Raw genomic sequence first — 22,978 nt, forward strand, 5'->3', positions numbered from 1 at the left:
ACAATGACCAAATTCTGTTGTTCTTCTGATAGAACATCTTTTACATCTATTCCCTTTTTACCAACATAGCTACCTACTACTGTGGTTCAGGCTCCTTACTTTTGACTTGAATTATTATAATAACCTTCTAATTGATTTCTCTGAATCCACGTTCTTTCTTCTTGAATCCATCTTCACATAGTCTTCCTTGATCCTTCCTCAACTTACCTTGTATTTCCTTCTCTAAGTATATGTTGCATCCCCTGGTAGCAACATGGTCCTTCATAAGGGCAAGAGCTGCTGTTTTTACCTTTGTTGTTCCAGCACTTAGAACATTGCTTGGCACATTATGCACACTTAATAAATGTTCATTGAATTGACAGCATCCAAATGCAAATTTCACCTTTAACTTCCTTATTACAAGTACTCAAAATATATAAATTATTTTTCATCTATAAAATACTCAAATAATTTTTGTGAACGAAATGACATATATAAAGCACTGTATTGATCATTAGTATATAAATGTGAACTTTTATCAGTGTTATTATAATAATTGTTTGAAGCTCACTAAATGCTTTATTATTTAAATGAATTGAATGAATTTCACAGGGTCTTAACTATAGTTCCCATCAGCTCTTACATATTTATCATCCTATTCCTTAAATTATTTTAGTTATTAATTCTTTTTCAAAACTGGAAAGAGAAAGGGAGTTTAAAAAAAAACATATGGTAAACATACCAATTTAGATACCATAGAAAGAGTTAACAATGCAAGAAAAAAATTGTCCAGTAATTCAGATGATGGAATCTAAGAAAAGAATATAAGACTCATGGCTTCAGATATAAGTCCATAAAAACGCAGAAATTGTAACAAACAAGATAAAGTAGAAATTCCCTTATGTTCTCATACTCAATACATGTGAGCTGATCAATTGGATAGGGGTCCCTTCAATTATGCAGATTATTGCAAAGATTCTTGTATTTCATGTTCTTATGTTACACAACAACATGAATAGAGTGATAGCATAAAAAATAAGTCTTATTTCTGTGGGAAGGTTAAAGGTCCTTAAAGGAGCCTTGTAATTTTTCCAGAGACATTCCACTCTACTCATTACTTCCTTTTCAACTCTAGCCTATCTTAACCTCCATCAATATTGTATGTCTTTAGTATGCATATTGATGGACAAGCTATACAGGTTTTCCCACCAAATTATCTTCCAAAGTGATAATCCAGGCAATTGATATCCATTTGGACTTTCTTAGTGGATGATCAGGCCAGACTTTTTTTGAATACTTCTAGATCTCTTCCAGAATGGTGTGCTATGTTTTTGGGACACAACAGAACCAGCATAATGTCATCTACAAATAGGAATATATAGACTTCTTACTGTATACAGAATAAACCCCTTTAAATTTTGCCTCTGAACAGGGTTTTTTCCATCTCTTTGTAGTGTTTGCCACAAAGATGGAAAAAATCATGGCTATCATATGGTTCTCTTTTTTATTTTTTTATCTTATATTTAAAATCAAATTCTCATTGAAAAAATGTTGAATGATTTTGAAGTATTTGGATAGGAAATACACTGTTAGAAAATAGCCTTATTTAAAGCAACATTTTGTGCTCCTGAATCAATTATTTTTTTCATAATAAGACAATAAACAGTGTGATCTTATATACTCAACATCTTTCAGATTAGAGCCTAGTATGTGCCAGATTCTATCCTAAGTACTGAAAAGACAAAGAAAAAAAGCAATTTTTATGGTTAAAAAAAAAAAAAGTAAAGCCACCTTGTGCCCTGTTAATACTCCAACAAGAATACCCTAAATTTATATGTAGATGACTTACATAAAGATATTATAAAGTTGGGAGAATGTATATGCATGGATGTAGTTAAGTAGTTGCTGATCTTTTCAGTTTTCTCTTTTTTTATATTAATATGATCCAAAATTTTTTCTACTCCTTTAGTATCTTCTCCCCATAAATTCATTGCATATTAATGCTAAAAAAAAACTTTCATGATTTTGTTGCTGGAAGAAGAGTCAAGATGACAATGGATTTGGTAGCACTGTAGCATATCACCTCTCTAAATCTATTCCACAAAGATTTAGAAAATTCATTAGACCTTAATTCTGATGAAGACTATTAAGAAAATCTCATAGTAACTTTTCTAACCCAAGAGGCTTAAGGAAACAAGAAGAGAGGTCTTTGGATACAGGATAGGATTTGGCCAAAGCATAATGCCCACAGAGCATTTCAAAACCTAGAAACTAAAAGAGGGTTGAATCTGGACTCCAAATTTCAAAACAAAGGTAACAAAGAAAGCAAATTTCAAAACTATATCTTTAAAGTGTATCTTTGATCTCAAGAGCAGAATAGGAATTCATTGCTGAAGTTGTACTTAGTGTTGAGACCTGTGGTAGAATAACTAGAAGAATAATCCCACATTAAAGGGGAGCCCACAGTACAATCACTCTTTGGACTTGCAGCGCCCCACAATTAGTCTAGTAGTGGGTCAGTCCAGTAGCAGTCTCCTGAGATTCCCAACCAGGAATAAGCCAGCAGATCCAAACCTGAGTCAGGAACTTGCAGAGGGCAGACCCTAAAGGAAACAGACCTCATCCCAGATCACATCACTTTGGTAGCACTAAAAGCTTGCAGACTCTGAGCCTGAAGTATGAAAACAGCAACAGCTTAAGCCAGACATTTCCCCTTCTCACCTCAATCACTCCTAGCACCAACCCAGCACTGACATAAAGCCCACAATCAAGAAGTAGGCTAGAAGAATGAGAAAATGAAAAAATAAACCCACCATAAAGACCTATTAGAACAACAGGAAGGCTCAAGACATACATCCAAAAGAAGAAAATGACTGAAAACATCTATAAGCAAATTAAAACATTAAGGGAAAAAACACGAAAAAGATATGAGACTAGGGAAAAAGATATAAAAAGTGAATTAATACCCTGGAACAAGAGGTAGAAAAATCTTACTGAAGGAAACAAATCTATGAAAATTAGAATTGACTAAATAGAAATTAATAGCTCTGTGAGACATCAAGAAATAATAAAACAAAGTTTAAAAATTGAAACAATATGGGTAATATATCATGGGAAAAATAACTGACGGCAAAAAGAGATCAAGGGGAGATTATTTTAGAATCATTAAGCTGCTTGAAAAGTCATGACCAAAAAAAGAGCCTAAATACCTTATTTCCCCCAAAAAAAATCATAAAAGAAAACTGCCAGGATTTCTTTGAACCAGAAGACAAAATAGAAATTGAAAGAATTCACCACTCACTTCCCAAAAGAAACTCCAAAATGGAAATTCTCAAGAATATTATAGCCAAAAGAAAATACTGTAAGCAACCAGAAAAAAATGAATTAAAGTATTATGGAGCCTTAGTCAGTATTATGCAAGATTTAGCAGTCACTAAATAAAGGATCAGAAAACTTGGAATATGATGATCTAATAGGCAAAAAAAAAAAAAATCTAGGCTTATAACTAAGAATAATCCAGAATTCAATAGAGAAAAAAAAAATGTACCTTTAATTAAATAGAGCTCCCAAGCGTTCCTGATGAAAAGACCAAAGATGCACAGAAAATTTGACATAAAAATTCAGGAATCAAAAAAAGGACAAAAAGATAAAGGAACCACTGTTTACATTTTTATTTGGAAGATGTAGCTCAATTGCATCTTCTCAGCACTATGATTCTCCTCAATATACCTACAGTCGAATTTAGCTGCATTTCCTGTCTTCATTTTTTAAATAGTGTTTCTACTATCACATAAACACAATTAGGAGCCAAGTATGGTAGTTCTACTGCCCTTTATTGGTGAAAACAATGTATTATAGTAATTTCTGCAGATCTTTTTCATTTTTCTTTTTGTTGACTTTCTTCCATTTTCATCCTTCAGTTCCACTGTTTTTTGAGATAATACTACTTACAACATCCTTTATTATAAAATTTTACAAACAAATTTATCCTAAACCTGCTTTGCCTTTGGCCACCATTTCTCTTCACTTGGCAAGCAAGTCAGATTTTTCCTCTTTTCCAGGCAGTAAGGTGGTGCAATGGATAGAGATCTAAGTCTGTATTCAGGAAAACCTGAGTTCAAATCTGGTTTTAGAAACTTTCTAGTCAAGTCTTCTGGCCAAGTCACTTAACCTCTATCTGTTGCAATTTCCTCAATTATGAAATGTAGATGAAAAGAATTCCTATTTCCCGGGGTGGTTGTGAAGGCCAAATAAGATAATTTTTCTAAAGCACTTAGCACAATGCTTGGCACACAGTAGACCCTATATAAATACCTTTTCTTTTCTTTTCTTTTCTTTTCTTTTCTTTTCTTTTCTTTTCTTTTCTTTTCTTTTCTTTTCTTTTCTTTTCTTTTCTTTTCTTTTCTTTTCTTTTCTTTTCTTTTCTTTTCTTTTCTTTTCTTTTCTTTTCTTTTCTTTTCTTCCCTCTTTCCTTCCATTCTTCCTAGACTCACTTTTGTCATGGCAATATGTTTATATCATTTAGCTTTTATAAAAGTATTTTATCAGTTAAAATATTTTAACTGATACATTGTAAACTTTGGAGACCATTTCACATTTCTTTATTGCTACGTATTGTCTAAGTAATCCAGTATTGTTGTTTTGATAATATACCGCATATTTTTTTCATTCTTCTTTCTTTTTTATGAATTGTTGATAATTTGCCCTGAAAAGTTAGTGTTCTAACTATACACAGACAGCTGATTCAGAATTGTATCCATATAAATAACAAATCTTTTCCTGTCAGTTGAAATAGCCATTTCATTTTTTATAATCTTATTTGGTACTTACCATTTTAAATGTTCAACACTTCTTTTTTTAAAAGTTCATGATTTAAAAGATTTCTTTGTAACTTACAAGTCTTTAGCTTTTCTTACTTTTCCTAAACCATGCTTTTCTCTCTATTTTTCATAATTCTTATCTTTTCCTGCCATAATTAAGTCACTGAGCATCAGTGTTAATTTAACTTGGAGGTATTACCAATTTCATCTTAGAATTTTTCTACTTTTTATCCATAGCAACTGATGTTGGTATTTACACATTATTTTCATGGCATTATCTTCTTATCATTAGTGCTACATCACAGTATCACAGGAAATCCCATGAAATATTGTTTCTTTTTGCCTTTGAATATATGAAAAAAGGTACCTGTGGCCCTTCCTTCCATTCAACTGTTACTTCTTTGTTCTGATTTTGTTTATATCATGAACATCAGAATTCCTAAAATTTATTTCCTCCACAAGCATATCAATTCATCAGCCATTGTACAAGATCCTCACATTTAAGTAATCATAGTTTATGGATACTCTACAAACCATGGGATTTTTCTTTTCTACTACTTTACCTCTATAACTATGGAGCTGAAGGGGGCTGTACAAGACTAAGGATGAGGCAAATGACTGGAAAATTTCTTTGGGAATGGTATATTTCATTCAATGAATTCATGATTTAACACTCCAGATACTTTCTGCTATGATACTGATTGCAATTCATCTAATCCCTTTTATATTGTGAAATCTTTGCCCATATTGTCCCTAAAATTCTACAAAGAATATGCCCCATTCATTGGAAAAATAGATTCTAGAGCTTTAAATATCATAACACAGTCAGCACTCTAGTTTGTCTCTATTACCATTTACCTGAACGACCTCACATTTTTGATGCACAAGTAACTTTTACAGCCAATTTATACCCATCCTAGATTTCTATATTGCATTTGGGTCGCCCACATTTTGGTTTTTAGAGATAATGGTAAACCTTGACTTGTAGCCATAGATATAAAAAGTATTGGTATAAAATTTTTTTTGATGTTTAAAAGAGAAGCTCGGAATATTTATAAAAAAAAATAGAATACAATGTTCCAAATTGAGTTTTACCTGTTCTTATTCAGATCTCAACCCTGACTTTTCTACCTGTGTGGATGAATTGATTATTTAGTTGTCTAACCCACTGCTTATCTGATTTCCTTCAAGAGTAATCTCAAATGCCTAGAGTTGCTCTTTAGAATTACTTTGTATCTATTCAAATCTTGTATATACCTACACATATACTTGCCTTATCCTCTATATAAATTTGTTGAGGGCAGAAAAGGTTCACTTTTATCTTTGTATCCTTACATAGGAAAAGCTTAATGTATGCTATTAGAATTATTAGAATGTGGACAATAGGCATACTTTATCCTACTTGTTTAGATTTTATTTTTCTTGTTAAGGTAAGCTAAATCCTTCAAGTACTTACAGATATCTGTAAAGAATTTCTACATGTTGTTTGATTTGATTCAAGAGAGTTGATTAGAATGTCCTTCACAAATAGGACCATCTAGAGCACCTCACCTTTGACAGGAAATCTCTCTTCCATTTCTAATTCCTGCTGGACATTAGCCATAACAGTGGCAAATACTTTATCGGAATACATCTCACTATTCTATACTTTGCTTGATATTAATAATCATAGGCCCATCAAACAAAAATTTCCATCTTATCAAGGAATCTTATATCATCTTAATATGCATGGTAGAAGTATTTTGTTGAAAATCCTTTAGGACTCTATCTAGTCAAAATGAGATAGGATGCTTTTTAAAGTCAGCAAACAATAAGCACAATAATATATTCTTTTCATCTTTCCAATCATCAATGTGATGGAAAAGATGTCTATAATAAGTCATTTATGCCCAATGGATGTATATGTGTATGTACATATGTATATATGCCATTCATGTAATAGTTTTCTAGATCTAACGGCAGATATGTAGGTTAGTAGTTATATCCTCTCTAATGCCTATTTCAGTAATCTCATCTATAATTTCAGTATCAAGCCCTCAATTAGATAATCTTGAAAGCTAGTTCCTCAATGTTTTCACTTTCTTGAACATGGATTTCTTGTGTGTTTTTGCTTGTTCTATCTTCCTATCTCTCCCCCTCTTTAAGTCATTTCAATTCCTCATGCAGCATATCAGAGTGCTTTTAGAGTTTAAAAGTAGGTGTTCTACTGCTATCAATGATGAAAATAGTTGGTTACATAAATACTAATGTAATTATTCTATTTCATGTCTATTGCCCTTCACCCAGTGTCATCATTTAGTGCTCTCATTAAATTTTGAGAATTATTTTGCATTCTAAAGCAGCACTTACCATTGGATTCCATGTCCTCCTCTTCTGCTATGGGAGTGTTTTACACCAAGGAAATTTATATGTTCTCTATATTCATCTTTGTGTCAGTGGCTAATAATTTACATTTCATAGGAAATGATAGTAAGCTATATTGACATGTTAGCATTTATTTCTCCTTTTTGTAAAGCACCTAGATGGTTGGTACAGTGGATAGAATTCTGAGTATAGGGTAAGGAAGACCTGAGTTCAAATCAGGGCTCAGATAGTCACTAGCTTGTATGACCCTAGACAATGCCTTTGTTTCTTCATCAAAGGAATCTTGAAGGCTTTTAAGGCAAGTTCTACCATCCTGAAAAGACTTTAATATGGTCCTCAGAACAAATTGTTTGATCCTATTGTTTGAGGACTCACCTAGCTGAATGAATATAAAAAGGAACTTTACCAGCAGTCATTGGATGCTGAATCATCTTTCTTGGTCAACCCATGAAACAGAAAAATATAAACTAGTCCTTAATTCTATATGTGAACTTCTCCTGTTTCTTTATCTGTGGTACAGAGTGAAAGATAAAAAGAACCATGTGATACTCAAAATCAGGCTGATCTGTTCATTCTAAGGCATCCTGTGTTGTTTTCTCAACCACCCAGAAATGGCCTTTTTAATGATATAAGTCCTAATGACCGAGGCTACACTAGGTTTTACATGGAAGATTCTGCACCATCACTGAGGTTATTTGCATTTGTCCTGCGTTTTCAAAGAGGACCAATGCTATCACAGCGTGATATCTTCACTGGTTCATGAATTGGATTTAAGTGGATTTAAGAGTTGTACAGAGTCTTCAATCTTACTCTTTCGGCATTATCTAAGCCCAGAAGCAAGACAATGGTTAGGAAGGCTGGTAGTGGGGGGGAGGGGATGCTGTGGAGGACTTAGGTGTCTTTGATGTCTGACCAAGTGTTCCCCAGAGTCTGCTGTAGTTGCCTTCCTGACCATTGGAACAAATTGTTCTCATCTTCTCATTCTGTAGTTGAAGAATCATACTCAAGGTAGACATCCCCTTAATTCATCATACAGGTCTGAGGCTCACTGGGGTCTCTCACCCTGGTTTAGCCCATCTGCCAAGATAATTTTACTGTGTGTAACTGCTCCATGTGCTACAGCTTCTGGGAGTCACCACTGAGAGTTAAATGCTAAGCAGGCTTCAAAGGTGGATGAGCAGCCCTGAAAAGGGCTTACCTAGTCCTCCCTGAATATATCATAAGCTCTGCTGGATCTCTGATGGCAGAAGATCTAATATGAGTCATAGTGATAACTGGCTATATTGCTCAGTGGTCAGACTTTGCATCATCTTTCCTTTTATAAAAAGCCTTTTTGTATTCTTGTATCCAGTAGATCCACCCCTTTACAAGAAAACACAGGAGACTGTCACCTTGAAAAATAGCGTTTTAGAGAAACAAACATAATTATTTCAAAATAACCCATGATACCTCTCCCAGTGGAGATTTTCAGTAGTATTACAAGAGCTTTGTATAGATGAGTTGTTGTAACCAGAACAAAACAAAAAAAACCCACTTTTTTGTGTGTGTGTGTGTTAAACAGATGTCTGCTTTTTGTTATAATCTTAGAAAATGGGAAAAAATTTCCCAAGTGGAATTTGAAGGAAAATCTGCTGTTGGCTGACAAACGATTAACTACATTCTGGTGGCCCTTTAAAAACCTAAATTTGCCAGTCTTGGGGAGGGTCATGGCAGAGTTAAGGTCAATATGTTACTTTGCATTTCTACAAAAGAACAACAGAGATGTTGAATTGTTCATATTTGCTGTTAATTATTAATTTCATAATAAAAATAACTTCTTTTAATAAAATTAAAAGATCCTATCATTTTAAATTTAAATCTCATTCTGTGAACCATGATTATAGGGTACCTCAAAATCTTAAGTGTATGTTTCAACTATTTGGCATACTCTGTATAAATCTTGGAAGAATAAAATAAAAAGAAAGGGAAATTCTTTTTATTGTTTTTAGAATGTTATTTTAATGCAATGTATGGGTCTTTATTGAGAGGCACTATTCCAAAACAATTTTATTTAATACCCTTCTTGTTAAAACATGCATATTAATATTGCCATTAAATTAAGAAAATTACCTTTTTGCCTCCCTGGAATAAAAATTTTATTCAATTTTCATTGTAGCTTTCAAATGACTCATTATAATAATCTTTAATTTGACTTTCATAAACATTTTTCTAGTAATTGAAGCATATGATAAGGAAAGAATAAATTGTGAATCTATTTTTTTCTTATATTACAGCTTTTCATTTGACAAAGGTTCAGGTATTTTTATTCTACTGATTTTCTAGATTATCTTTTCATTTCAGCTTCATTTTAATAATTAAAGAAGCTTTGGAATGTTGTGTCTACATAATTGCCATTTAGATGATATTTAAACTATTATTTTAAAAGTTGCTTTTTGCAGGTAATTATTTCTATTTCTTTTTTACTGTCAGTTAACAAGGTATTTAATTGTCAAATTAAACTAGAACCAGCAGCCATTAAATTGGCCTTATTTTGACTTAGAAAACCATAAATTCATTTTCTGTGTTTTATTAATGTTTTTGTTAAATATTTTTGCAATTGTGTTTTAATCGGGTTCTGGAGTTTTTCCAGGGCCATGTCTCAGAAGAAGAGAACAGTTTTTCTTAAGGATTACCCTATTTCTCTCTATCCAGTCATTTGGCAAGATCCATAAAATTAATACTGCTATAATTGCTCCCTTTCTAATCTATAGTCATCACCCTTGGGTAGACTTTCATTACCATCTAACTAACTGCTCTCCTTGGGCTACAGTTGATTTCTAAATTCCCTTTCAAATCTATTATGACAGCATTTCAGGAGCTTTATAATAGGTCTGCCTGCCTCCATTTTCTCACTACTCCAATTCATCCATTACATCTTATGACTAATCTTCCTTATGTATAGCTCAAAACACTTCAAGTAGTTCCTTTTTGTTCATTGAATTAAGGTCTTGCTCCCTCCCTTGACACTTTAGGTCTCTACAGCAAGATATAATGTAAATTTGAAGTCAAAAGACTTGAGCTCAAATCTCTCATTATTACTCCTTGCTATGAAAATAATTTTAATCACTCCCCCACTCCCACCCCCAAAAGGATCTTTAGGCACAGGACACAGAGAACAAAGTCTAGAATTTAGACTCTAGATCATGGTGTCAAACCTAAATAAAAACAAGGGTCATGTATCCAGTTGAATATTGACTTAGAAAAGCACAATATAATCTGTGTTCCAGTGCATCTTTACTTATTTTGTTCAATATTTCCTAATTATATGTTTATCTGATTCTGCACTCGAGTATTGTGAGCAGCATCTTTGGCATCTCTGCTCTGGATGAATCTTTTAAGTTCCCTTCCAACTATAAAGCCTTTGACAATCAAGTATTAGCCTACTTTTCCAGTCTTATCATTAATTGTTCCTCTCTATATGCTCAAAGTTTCAAAGTGGTCTACTTTCCTTTTCTCCATATATACCCCATGTCCTCCTAATTCTATATTTTTACTCAGGTTTTTTTTTCTCCATTCCACTCCCACCAATTAAAATCTTAAACATTTTTCAAGACCCAGCTCAAGCAGGACATCCTCTATAAAGTTTTCCTTGATTTTCCCAGTAAAATATTTTTTCCTCTGACTTGCATAACATTTTTTAACCTCTGATATCTTTATATTTCATTTGTATTGCAGTTATTTGTGTATCATATATCTCCCTTTTAAATTGTAATTCTTTGAGAGCAGGAAATTATTTAACACTTAGCACAGTGATCTATGTGTAATAGCTGTATAATTTTATTTGCTGAACTGTTAAATGAGCTTTTAAAGCTTTAGCTTTACCTTTAAAAAATAAAAAAGTACAAATGGTCAGGGGTAATATATACTTTGTTCAGTTCAATTAGGTATTTGTGCCATCCTCCCTAAAGTGGCCTTCTATTAGGCATATGTGCCATCCTCCTTTAAAGTGGCCTTCCATCTGCTACTACACACACACACACACACACACACACACACACACACACACACACACGCATACACACAAAAACACATGATGTTTTTCTGTATTGTCATGTCATTTTGATGTGAACAGTTATTCAAATTTTGTGTCTTTTTCTTTTGTAGCTATTGGACGAATTACCCATGATCTACAGCTGTTGTATATTTGTCTACTGCATGTAAGTATTTGCATTTCAGATGAGATGAACCAGCAGTTTGATTTGTAATAAGATATTCCAAAGTCTTTCTTTTTTGCTGTCTGGAGTGCAAGGATTATCATCCAGATGTTGATGAGAGATATAACTTGCTTCCAGTCACACAATCATATGTGTAAGATCCATACTCAAATATTGGTCTTTTTTTATGTCTTCAGAGACCAGTGCACTTCCCACTACACAGTGCTTCCTCTGCTTTTATCCCTATAAAATATTTTCCCCACAATAATATGGGTTAAATGGCGCAAGCACTCATCCTCTTGTATAGATGAGGAAAGTGAAACTTTGAGAAAATTAAGTAACCTGCCTAGGGCTACATGCCTAAGTGCCAAGGCTTGATCCCAGGTCTTCTGAGCCCAAGACAAGGACTTTTTCCATTATCTCACACTTGTTAAGTAACATGGGTTTTAATCTCAAAGCTTTAATTCAGCTCTGAGATTGATAAATAAATAATAGTTAATTTACATCAGATAAAGTCGTATAACTTTAAACAGTTGAAAAACATAAGTGTTACATATACTCCATGTTTTCATTGGTGTCCTTGTTCTTTCTAATATAGATTTTAATACCTCTGCACCTGAATAAATATTTCTAAAGAGTTTCTAGCATAGTTTATGTGACCCAAAAGTACATCTCCTGATGTCTAATTTCTTAATAATGAGCCTCTCTTTCTGTAGGCATTCAGACACACAGTCAGTCTTCATCTTTACATCATGACAAAGAGTTGAAGGAGAACTTTATTGGCAAAAGAATTACTCATATTGAATATAAACTTATATTATCTCAGAACTAAAGTTCTAGTTTAGAAAGGAGCTGACATAGTTGGTTTAACATTGATTGTCCTCAGAATCAGTGTCTCCTTGTACCAGGGGTGCCTGGCCACACATAATTGACTCTTGTCTTCCTACTTTAAAACACTGCATCTGGATGATATTGGCAATATCTAACATTTTACTTACTAAAGCTATTTACTTACTTACTAAAGCTCCAGTGACCACCATAACGGTGGCTGAAGAAGGTGCTGTGAGACCTTAGAGCTTGGTTAAACATCAGAGAAGCCAAAGTCACCTATTGCATCTTGGCCTATTGCCAATCATTTTGACTTTTGTCTTGTACTGGACTTTGATGACTGGAAGAGATAATGAGACTGACAACTTTACACAACTGTGTCTCTCTTAAACCCAAGTTATGTGCAAGTCGAAATACATCCCCCATGCCATTTTACCATTTTTACCTACCTCAAAGTCCTGTGGCAACAGGCAAGTGGCAAAGCAGCAGGTGTGTGTGGATACACAGGAAACTATAGACAGAATCCTGCACACAGGCGGCCCAGGCCATAAGGTTATTTCCTCACAGGACTGAAGCAGTGGTGGGATTTGGCAGACTGCTGAGTACCTTTTTTAAACACTGATTACCTGCTAGAATGAGGTAGGAACTAGAAGAAGTATCCTACCCAAAAGGACCATCAAAATAGGAAAAGGATCCACATGTACAAAAATCATTACAGCAACTCTTTTTGTGGTGGCAAAGAATTAGAAATTCTCATTAATGATGCTCATTAATTAGAGAATGGCTAAGCCAGTTGTAATATATGAATGTAATGGAATACTGTTATGCTAAAAAAAAAATGATGAGCCAGCAGATTTCAGGAAAAATCCAGAAAGTCTTATATGAACTGTTACTGATGAAGAGAGCAGAATCAGGAGAATACTGTGCAAAGTATCAGCAGCATTGTGATAATCAACGTTGATAGTCATAGCTCTTCTCAGTAATACAATGATTCAAGACAATTAAAAAAAACTTATGATGGGAAATACTATCCACATCCCAAGAACTATGGAGTCTGAATACAGATCAAAATATACTATTTTCACTTTTTTTTTTAAACTTTTCCCTTTTGTTCTGATTCTTCTTTCACAACATGACTAATGTGGAAATAAGTTTTAATATGATTATACATGCATAGCATATCAGATTGCTTGCTATCTTGGAGGGAAATAAAGGAGGGAGAAAAATTTGAACTTAAAATCTTACAAAAATAAATGTTGACAGCTTTAAAAATAAAATACTGTTAAATGAGAAAAAACAAAAGATGCCCTAAAAATTGTAGCCTCACCTAACCAAACCTTGGCCTGCTTACCTCAGCAGATGGGGACTCCTCCTCTGCAGTTGAAATACACAAAAAGGTACAAAAACTTTTGTGAAGATGATTCCACTCACTATTGGTCAAAGGAATGTGTGCACACTTATGGACAGCTTGAAATATATTAGACCTGAAAGATGACCAGCTGTTGTTGCAGGAGAATTCATCAAGTATCTTATTTAAATAGCAGCCTGGAGTGAAACAAAGCTGACAAAGGAAGAACAAGCTTACTGAAGTTGGAGCTAGATACATGCTTTTCTGGAGTAACTTGAGTTTTGAGAAACACCATGAAACTGGCATAAGTTTCAAAATCAAAAGTAATCTAATCAACAAGCTTATATGCCTCCCAAAAGGGGTGAATGACAGGCTTATGACAATGCAGTTGCTACTTTCAGGAAAGCATCATGTCGGTGCATATGCTCCCATTGTGATGAATCCTAAAAAGATCCAAGAAAATTTTTATGAAGACCTGGAGACCCCTCAGCATCAGTGTGCCAAAAGAGGACAAACTTGTAATTATGAATGACTTTACTAGACAGAATAAACACAGACAGACATGTCTGGAAGTCCTTGGGAAGAATGGAGTCAGAAACAAAAGTCATCCACTGCTAAAGCCTTGCAGATTTCTCATGGTCATCTCACCATTAACAATGGCTTCCATTTACCTAAGTGCCATAAAATGTCATAGATGTACCCTCGCAGCAAACATTGGCATTATTGTAAGACACGAGATGTGTGAGTTGTTGAAGGTGATGTGTGGTACAAAGTACTGAATAGATTATCCTCTCCAAATTAAACATTCACATTCAGCAAAAGTGGATTCCCCAAAACAAGGTGACTACCAGAAGACTTCATGTCAGCAGGATAGAGCACTTCCAGTGTGAACAATTTGTTACTAGTTTGGAGGGAAAGCTGAGCCAATACAGCAACAGTGGAGCAGAAAAGGAGTGGGTAGCTTTCAGAGATGTGGTGTATAGCACCATATTTATTCATCTGGCTCAGAACATTCGCAAATATCAAAATTTGTTTGATTAAAATGATGAAGACATTCACAAACTGCTAAATGAAAAAAGAACTCCACAGAGTTACTAGCAGGTTAGTTTGTCCATCTCTGAGAAGGCAGTGTTTAATACCATCAAAAATCAAAGCAAATTTTAAAGAGCTGCAGGATTCTTGACTCAGTAAAAAGGCATGTGAAATTCAGTTTTATGATGATGGTAACAATCCTAAGCACTTCTGTGATGCTCTGAGATAATGATGGATTAAACCTAGGGGGCATCTCAGCTACTCAGCACTGATAGAGCCATGCTCATGTGTAATAAAGGCATGATCTTGAAGAGATGGGCCAAACACTTCCATAGCATTCTCAGTAAATTGTCATCAGCCATATTCCTCAGGTGGAGGTGTGACTGTGAACCTCAGGTAGAAGTTTATTCCAGCCAAACTTCCAACTCAAGAAGAGGTTTTGAGTGTCATTAGGCTCTTTTTGTGTCACAGTGCGCCTGGTTGTGTTCCAGGTGATTTACAAGTGATGAGTTCCACTGCTAATATGAAATCTGACTGAAATCTTCTGGGTTATATGGCAAGGGGAAGTTTTCTCCCAGAGTTCAAGGATAGCTTCCATTGTCCATATCTATAAGGGAAAAGGAAATAGATTTCCTATGACAATCACAGGGATGTCTTTCTCTTAGTGATTGCCAACAAGATTCTTAACAGAGTCCTCCTAAACAAGCTGATTCTTCACCTATGGTCATCTACCCGAGAGCCATATGGCTTCAGAACGGACTGGAGAACTTTGCTGCCTTACAACTCCATGTGAAATGACAGAGGTCTGTACACAGCATTCGTCAGTCTGCCCAAGGCCAAGTCATCAGAAGCAAAATATGGTCACCTAAAAAAGTTCAATATTTTATGCCAGTTTCATGACAGTACGCTTGCACTAGCTCTGCGTAATAATGGTGTTCTTATACTTTCCCAATCAGCAATGGAATGAAATAGGTCTGTGTGTGTGCCTCTGTGATTTTTAGCATGATGTTTTCAGAAATGTTACCAGACATTCAGTGAGATGTCTTCAATGATGCCATCATCAAGATCAGCTACTGTACTGATGGTAAATTATTTTTCTTTTTTATAATAGTTTTTTTTATTTTTCAAAATACATGCAAAGATAATTTTCAACATTTAGCCTTGCAAAACCTTGTATCCAAATTTTTCTCCCTCCTTTCCTCCCCATCTCCTTTCCTAGACAGCGAATAATGCAATATAGGTTAGCATATGCAATTCTTTGAAACATTTCCATATTTGTTATGCTGCACAAAAAAAAAAAAAAAAACCTCATCAAAAGGGGAAAAATGAGAAAGAAAAAAGCAAGCAAGCAAGCAAACAACAACAACAAAAAAGTTGGATCTCTCTCTGGATGCAGATGGCATTTTCCTTCACAAGTTTATTGGAATTGGCCTGAATCACCTAATTGTTGAGAAAAGCCAAGTCTCTAATGGTAAATTATTTAACAAGCCAAGACTAGAAGGGAAGAATTGGTGCTCAACTTTTTGTTCATAGACAATTGTACACACATTGCAGCTTCAGAGGCTGAGATGCAAGAAAGTATTGATTGATTCGCTGCTATTTGTGCTCATTTTGGTCTGATAGTTAACACCAAGAAAACTTAGGTTCTCCACTAGCTAGCAGCAAATCATCTATATGTGGAACCATCTGTTACAGCTAATTGAGATATTTTGGATACTGTAAATAAATACACTTAACCTTGGCAATATACTTTCCAGGGATGTACAGTTAGATGATGAAGTTGACACATATTTGCCAGAGCTAGCCCAGTGTTTGGGGGACATGAAAAGAAAGTGTGTGTGTGAGAGAGAAGGTATTAGACTGACTACTGAACTGAAAATCTACAGAGGCATTGTGCTGACCTCATTGCCTATGAAACCTGGAAATATTTTAAGATGGAAACTGATCACCTAGAGCATGAGAAAGAGGACAGAGGAGAGTGACCAAAATATTGCTTAGAAGGAAAGAATTTGATATCATACCATACAAAGATTTGTTTGAGAGAGGCTCCTAGATTTTCTAGTCACTTCTCGGGAAAGGAAGTAATTTTTGATCAACATCATTGATTGCCTTGATATAGACATGGAATTATCATATAGTCAAAAGAGTAATGGATTTGGAATCAGAGGATTTGTGTTTAGATCCCATTGCTGCTAGCAACACCTGAGTCACCTTGAGCCAAGACTCTTACTCTGTCTATTTGAAAAAAGTGTTAGGGAAGGGATCTTAGTCAGCCAATTTATCTAAATCTGTACTCTCAATAATAGTGAGGACCCATTTTTATTGATATCTGGCAAAAAAAATATGAAAAAATTTTATCTGTGAGGCTTCAGAAGAAGTTCTTCAGAAGAAGCTATAAGGCACTTCTAGTCATTGGAGTAATTTTTGTATTTTTCTGTCATATGTATTTCCCATCACCACTTCCATCTTCTTTACTCATAATTTTGAAAAGAAAATAGAGTTTTTTTTCTGTCTTTTAGAATAAGGAAATTCTATGCCCAAAGGGCAATCCAAATGTACATACCCTTTGATCCAGCAGTGTTTCTATTGGACTTATATCCCAAAGAGATTGTAAAGGAGGGAAAGGGACCCACACATGCAAAAATGTTTGTGGCAGTCCTTTTTGTGGTTGCAAGAAACTGGAAATTGAATGGATGCCCATCAATTGGAAAATGGCTGAATAAGTTATGGTATATGAATGTTATGGAATATTGTTGTTCTATAAATAACAATCAGCAAAATGATTTCAGAGGCCTGAAGAGACTTACATGAATTGATGCTGAGTGAAATGAGCAGAACTAGGAGATCATTATACATGACAACAAGAAGATTATATGATAATCAATTCTGATGGACGTGGCTCTTTTCCAAAATCAGATGATTTAGATCAGTTCCAATGATCTTGTGATGAAGAGAGCTATTTCCACCCAGAGAGAGGGCTGTGGGAACTGATTGTAGATCACAACATAGCATTTTTGCTGTTGTTGTTTACTTACATTTTGTTTTCTTTCTCTTTTTTTTCCCTTTTCGATTTTTCTTGTGTGGCAAGATAATTGCATATATATACATATATACACACACACACATATACGTACATACATACATATACATATACATGTATGTGCATGTGTATACATATATATGTATATATATACACATACATATACATGTGATTTGATATATATTTTAACATGTTTAACATATATTAGATTACTTGCCATCTAGGGGAGTAGGTGGAGAGAAGGGGAAATTTGGAACAAAAGGTTTTTCAAGAGTAAATGTTGAAAAATTATCCATGTATAAGTTTTCAAAATAAAAAGCTTTAATTTTAAAAATAGGAAACTTTAAATAGGAACAGATGAAAAAAATCATGGATTGAAATTGTTGATTTTAATTATATATAACATTGATTCTGCCACTAGCTATGTAATAGTCACTTGGACCAATCACTTCTCTCTCAAGTCCTATCTTTTAAGTAAAATGGAGGTATTTGAATAAGTTGGTAAGTAACAGCTTTTCCAACGCTAAATGCAAAAAAGATTTTTTTTCTTTTTTCAAAGATTTCTCCTTGTATGTTGTTAATAATAGGAAATATTTCAAGTTTGTTTGCTGTAATAGCACTGCATAATGAATTATAACAAAATGGCTTATTATATATATTATTAAAATACAACTTCCATAGCACTTTATAGTTTATAAAATGCGTTGGGCACAACAACCTTCTGAAGTAAATTGTACAGGAATTATTATCTATCCCCTTTTTTTTACTAATGAGAAAATTGAAACTCAGGAGAGATTTAAGTGACGTGTCTTGCCTATTCTCATACATCATTAAGTATTGGATCCAGAATTTGAGTTCAGATATCCTGACTTCAGGTCTAGTGTTGCCTTCTTTGGGAGATGTGAAAATTTTTATTTATAGAAAGTAAGAATCCTTAAGCATATTGAATACCTTTTCAGGTGTTGTTGCTACACCTCAAGATGGGAATAATGGAGGAGATTTATGCTCCAATTGCAGCTAAATCTTGAATTACTATTAGTTCTTCTACCAGTAATTACAGCAGTAACTATAGACCTTCAGAAGCCTTCCACTCCTCCTTTCCTTTTTTACCACGATATATCAAACATCATTTTGTTGGTATGGAACACTACCATTTTCTATGAGATATCAAGTTTCTTTTATAGATAATTTAGTAGATAAACCTTTCAGACATTCAGAGATTATTAGTGGTTATGACTTTGCTCATAATTACACATAATAGTATATGTCAGAGAATAAAATGGCATAGTGCACCGAGCATCCAACAGTGCTTCAGGCTCAATTCAAGCATTTATTAATCACCTTCTCTCTGCCAGGCACTCTACTAGACTATGGAAATACAAAGAATGAGACAACCTCTCTCTTTTAGGAGTTTGAAATCCTCCATCCGGTACTCTTTTTTGAACTATAGCTAAGTAGCAATTTGTTTTTCTTTTATTTTAAATACAACTGTAACATCAATTTTCTGGTATGTTTGCAAATCAGAACAAGTTTCCAGTATATATAAAATAAATTTAGGATAATTTTATAATGAAGAGCTCTTAGGAAAGACATCATATAGAAGGTGGTGTTTGAATTGAGTTTTAAAGACAAGGGATTCAGAGTCAGAGTAAGCAGGTAATGCATTCTCAACATGCCAGGTTGAAGGATGGCCAAAACAAAGGCAAAATGAGGGGAAATGTAGTGTTATGTGTAAGGAATAAGAAGAAGCCCAATTTGCTGGATTATTAAGTGCAGGAAGCATCGGGAGAATACTCTATACTGAGACTAGAGAGGTAGATCACTTGTGAAGTCTTTAAAAGTCAGTAGAGTTTATATTTGTCCCTAGACACAATAGGAGCCACTGAAGTTCATTGAGTAAAAGAATTACTTTTATATGATTAAAGTGCAGAGATGCTTGATCCCAGAGGCCAATTAGAAAGCTGTTGTAATAGTCCATTTGATAGATGTGAATAGAAAAGAGATCAGCTGTATGGTCCTTGAGGACCATCAAGATAATTACCTTGTCTCAGACTCCATTTCATCCATACAATTACCTATAAATGGGAATAATAGTACTACTCTTCATCTTTGCTTATATGTGATCTTCACTGTTAGTCTGTAAGCTGCTTGAGAGAAGGGATCTTCTGCCTTGTTCTGTACCCTAAGCGCAGAGCCTAGCTTGTTGCAGGCACTTAATAAATGTTCTTGGATTGTTCTTAAGAAGTAAGATACATGCTTTCAAAGGACAAATAGTATAAGTAGTATAAATGAGGTGTCACTCAAAATTCATAGTGCCTATATACAAACTATGGTGTAGAATACTGCAGTGGATCCATGATCTCATTCTTACACATGAGCACTCCCAGTTCCCACAGGGTCTCCTGTGTTTCTCTTGTCTGTGCCCTTCTAACAGTCCCCCAAAAAGTTTACCCAGTGTTCTAAAAGCCAAGACAATGTATTGTTAGCCTGTTGATCTTCCTCAAGTAAATATAACAGGCTGTAATGGAATCAAGAGATTTTTGTTTGAATTGCAGGCCTCTTTCTTTCTGGTCTGTGGACTCAGGCATATTGTACTCCCTCTTTGGGATATTGTTTATAGAGATAAAAAATTATAGAGATATAAAATATTGTTTATAGAGATATAGATAAAAAAGTCAAATACATCTCTTCTGATTCCAAATCTAATCAGACTTTACTCCTTATTGGAGGACCAAACAACTTCCAATAGATGTCCAGGAGGAAGCTATAAGTTTCTTGCCATCTCCATAAGTTGTTATGAAATGTTTCTGACAGTGCTTCTGACTTTTCATAAACCAGCCTATACGTAGATCTACTTATGGTAACATAAGTCCCCTTATACCCTTACCTTGTCACTTCTCATAGGGAGATCAATGATGAGACATCTCAGTATAATAAAAGGAGCTAGAAGCAGGTACTGCTTCTACCTCTTATTACCTAGGAGGACTAGGAGAATCACCCAACTTCCCTTACCTTCCTATTTCTAGCCTCTCATTTATTCATCTGTACAATGTGACAGTCATACTTCTATGCATCCCATAATTATGTGAGAAATAAATGAATTTATATATAATAGTAAATATAAATTATATTTACATGATACTTTAAAGTTTGCAAAGCACTTACATATATAATTTTTAAGATTAAAAACAACCACACAGATAATAAAACTGAGGATAAGAGACATTAAATGAATTGCCCCTGGTAACACAGGATTTGGACTCGGGTCTTCCTACTTCACATCTGGCACTCCACTTACTGCGTGATGGTAAGCTATCATAGAAATGTTAGGGATTTCAGAATGCCTTGCTTTTAGGCTGCCTAGGAGATGACCCTGAACTTTTAATGTCTATGCTTAGCACTGTTAGAACTGTTAGTTCTGTTAGACTAGAACAACTTTGGCATGGGCCTAATGATGGAGGGCTGTGTGTTTTCTGGCATCCCAGGACCAACTTAGTGAAGTCTGAGGATAATCATCTCTCAACTGCAGAATACAGGTCAAGGAAACTTTGAGGACACAGCAGTTCACAAAGACAATCCACTAAATTTTTGAAGGTCTGAGTCATTGTTCCTAGAAGAAATACTCATCCTTACATGACTTACATGATGCTAAGTGAAGGGAGCAGAACAGGAGAACATTGTATGCATTAACAGCAAACTTGTGTGGATGATCAACTTTGATAGACTTTGCTCTTCTCAGCAATACAATGATCTAAGACAATTCTAAAAGACTCATGTTAGAAAACGCTATCCATATCCAGGGAGAAAACTATGGAGTCTGAATATAGATCACAACATACAATTTTCAGTAATGATGAATGTTGGAAGAGATGTGAGAAAACTGGGACACTAATACATAGTTGGTAAGAGTTGTGAACTGATCCAACCATTCTGGAGAGCAATATGGCATTATGCCCAAAGGGCTATCAAACTGTGCATATCCTTTGACCCAGTAATGTTTGTGCTAGGATTATATCCCAAAGAGATCATAAAGGAGGGAAAGGGACCCAGATGTGGCAGCCCTTTTTGTAGTTGCAAGAAACTGGAAACTGACTGGATGCCCATCAGTTGGAGAATGGCTGAATAAAGTATGGTATATGAATGTTATGGAATATTATTGTTCTGTAAGAAACGATGATTTCAGAGAGGCCTGGAGAGACCTACATGAATTGATGATAATGTGAAATGAATAGAACCAGGAGATTATTGTACATGACAACAATAAGACTATATGATGATCAGTTCTGATGGACGTGGCTCTCTTCAACAATAAAGTGAAAAGGGAAAAAAATGAGAAAAAAAAGCAAGCAAACAACAACAAAAGAGTGAAAATACCATGTTGTGATCCTCATTCAATCCCCAGAGTCCTCTCTGGGTATAGATGGCTCTCTCTATCACAAGCCTATTGGAACTGGCCTGAATCATCTCACTGTTAAGTGAACCACCTGCACATATATTGGAATATACTTGCCATCTAAAGGAGAGGAGGGGGAGAAGGAAGGGAGAAAAAAAATTGGAACACAAGGTTTTGCAGGGGTGAATGTTGAAAACTATATGCATGTGTTTTGAAAAAAAAAAAAAGCTTTATAAAAAAATACTATTTTCACTTTTTTTGTTTTTTTTTTTTCCTTTCTTGTGGTTTGTCCTTTTCTGATTCTTCTTTCACATTATAACTAATGTAGAAATATGTTTAATATGATTGTACACATATGGCCTATATCAGATTGATTGCTGTCCTTGGGGAGAAAAAAGGGGGAGAAGAAAAAGGGGAAATTGGATTCAAAATCTTATCAAAGTAGATGTTGAAAACTAATAAAAAAAAGTTTTGCCTTTTTGGTTTTTTTATTTAAACATATAAAAAACAAAAATAATTTGTTTATGTTAAACATTTTTTCCTCATTCAGAATTATAATTTTGCTGGATATGATATTTTTGACTACAGGCCAAGTTCTTTTGATTGTTTGTAGATATAATTCCAGGACATATGGTCTTTTATTGTAACTGCTGATAAGTCTTGTACAATTCTAATCATAGCTACAGCTTATTTAAATTGTTTTTTTTTCCCCTTGTTTCTTTCAAAATTTTCTCTTTGATCTGCAATAATATTCCTATTTGTTTTCCACTCAGGATCTCTTTGAAGTGGTAGTCAATGGATTTTTTTCTGTTTCTGCCTTCCCCTCCTGTCTGTCACTCCAGGACAATTTTCCTGGATTATTTCCTGCATTGCTGTATCAAGGTTCTCTTTTTTGGTCAAAACTTTCTGGCAGTCCAATTATTCTTATATTTTTTCTTCTTGATCTATTCTCTAGATCTATATTTTTTCTTATAAAATGTT

At 34.4% G+C, this 22,978-nt stretch overlaps 1 protein-coding gene across 4 annotated transcripts in view; it reads left to right on the top strand.

Annotated features, from left to right (window-relative positions):
- ACER3 (alkaline ceramidase 3) overlaps positions 1-22,978 on the top strand; it is a 204,599-nt gene that overhangs the window by 121,088 nt on the left and 60,533 nt on the right. For all 4 annotated transcript variants that reach the window (XM_074304131.1, XM_074304134.1, XM_074304132.1 and 1 more), the window contains exon 4: positions 11,307-11,359. In XM_074304131.1, the coding sequence (XP_074160232.1) occupies positions 11,307-11,359 (53 nt within the window). The remainder of the gene's footprint in view (positions 1-11,306; positions 11,360-22,978) is intronic.

This window comes from Sminthopsis crassicaudata, chromosome 3, assembly GCF_048593235.1.
Source record: "Sminthopsis crassicaudata isolate SCR6 chromosome 3, ASM4859323v1, whole genome shotgun sequence".
NCBI classification, from domain to species: domain Eukaryota; kingdom Metazoa; phylum Chordata; class Mammalia; order Dasyuromorphia; family Dasyuridae; genus Sminthopsis; species Sminthopsis crassicaudata.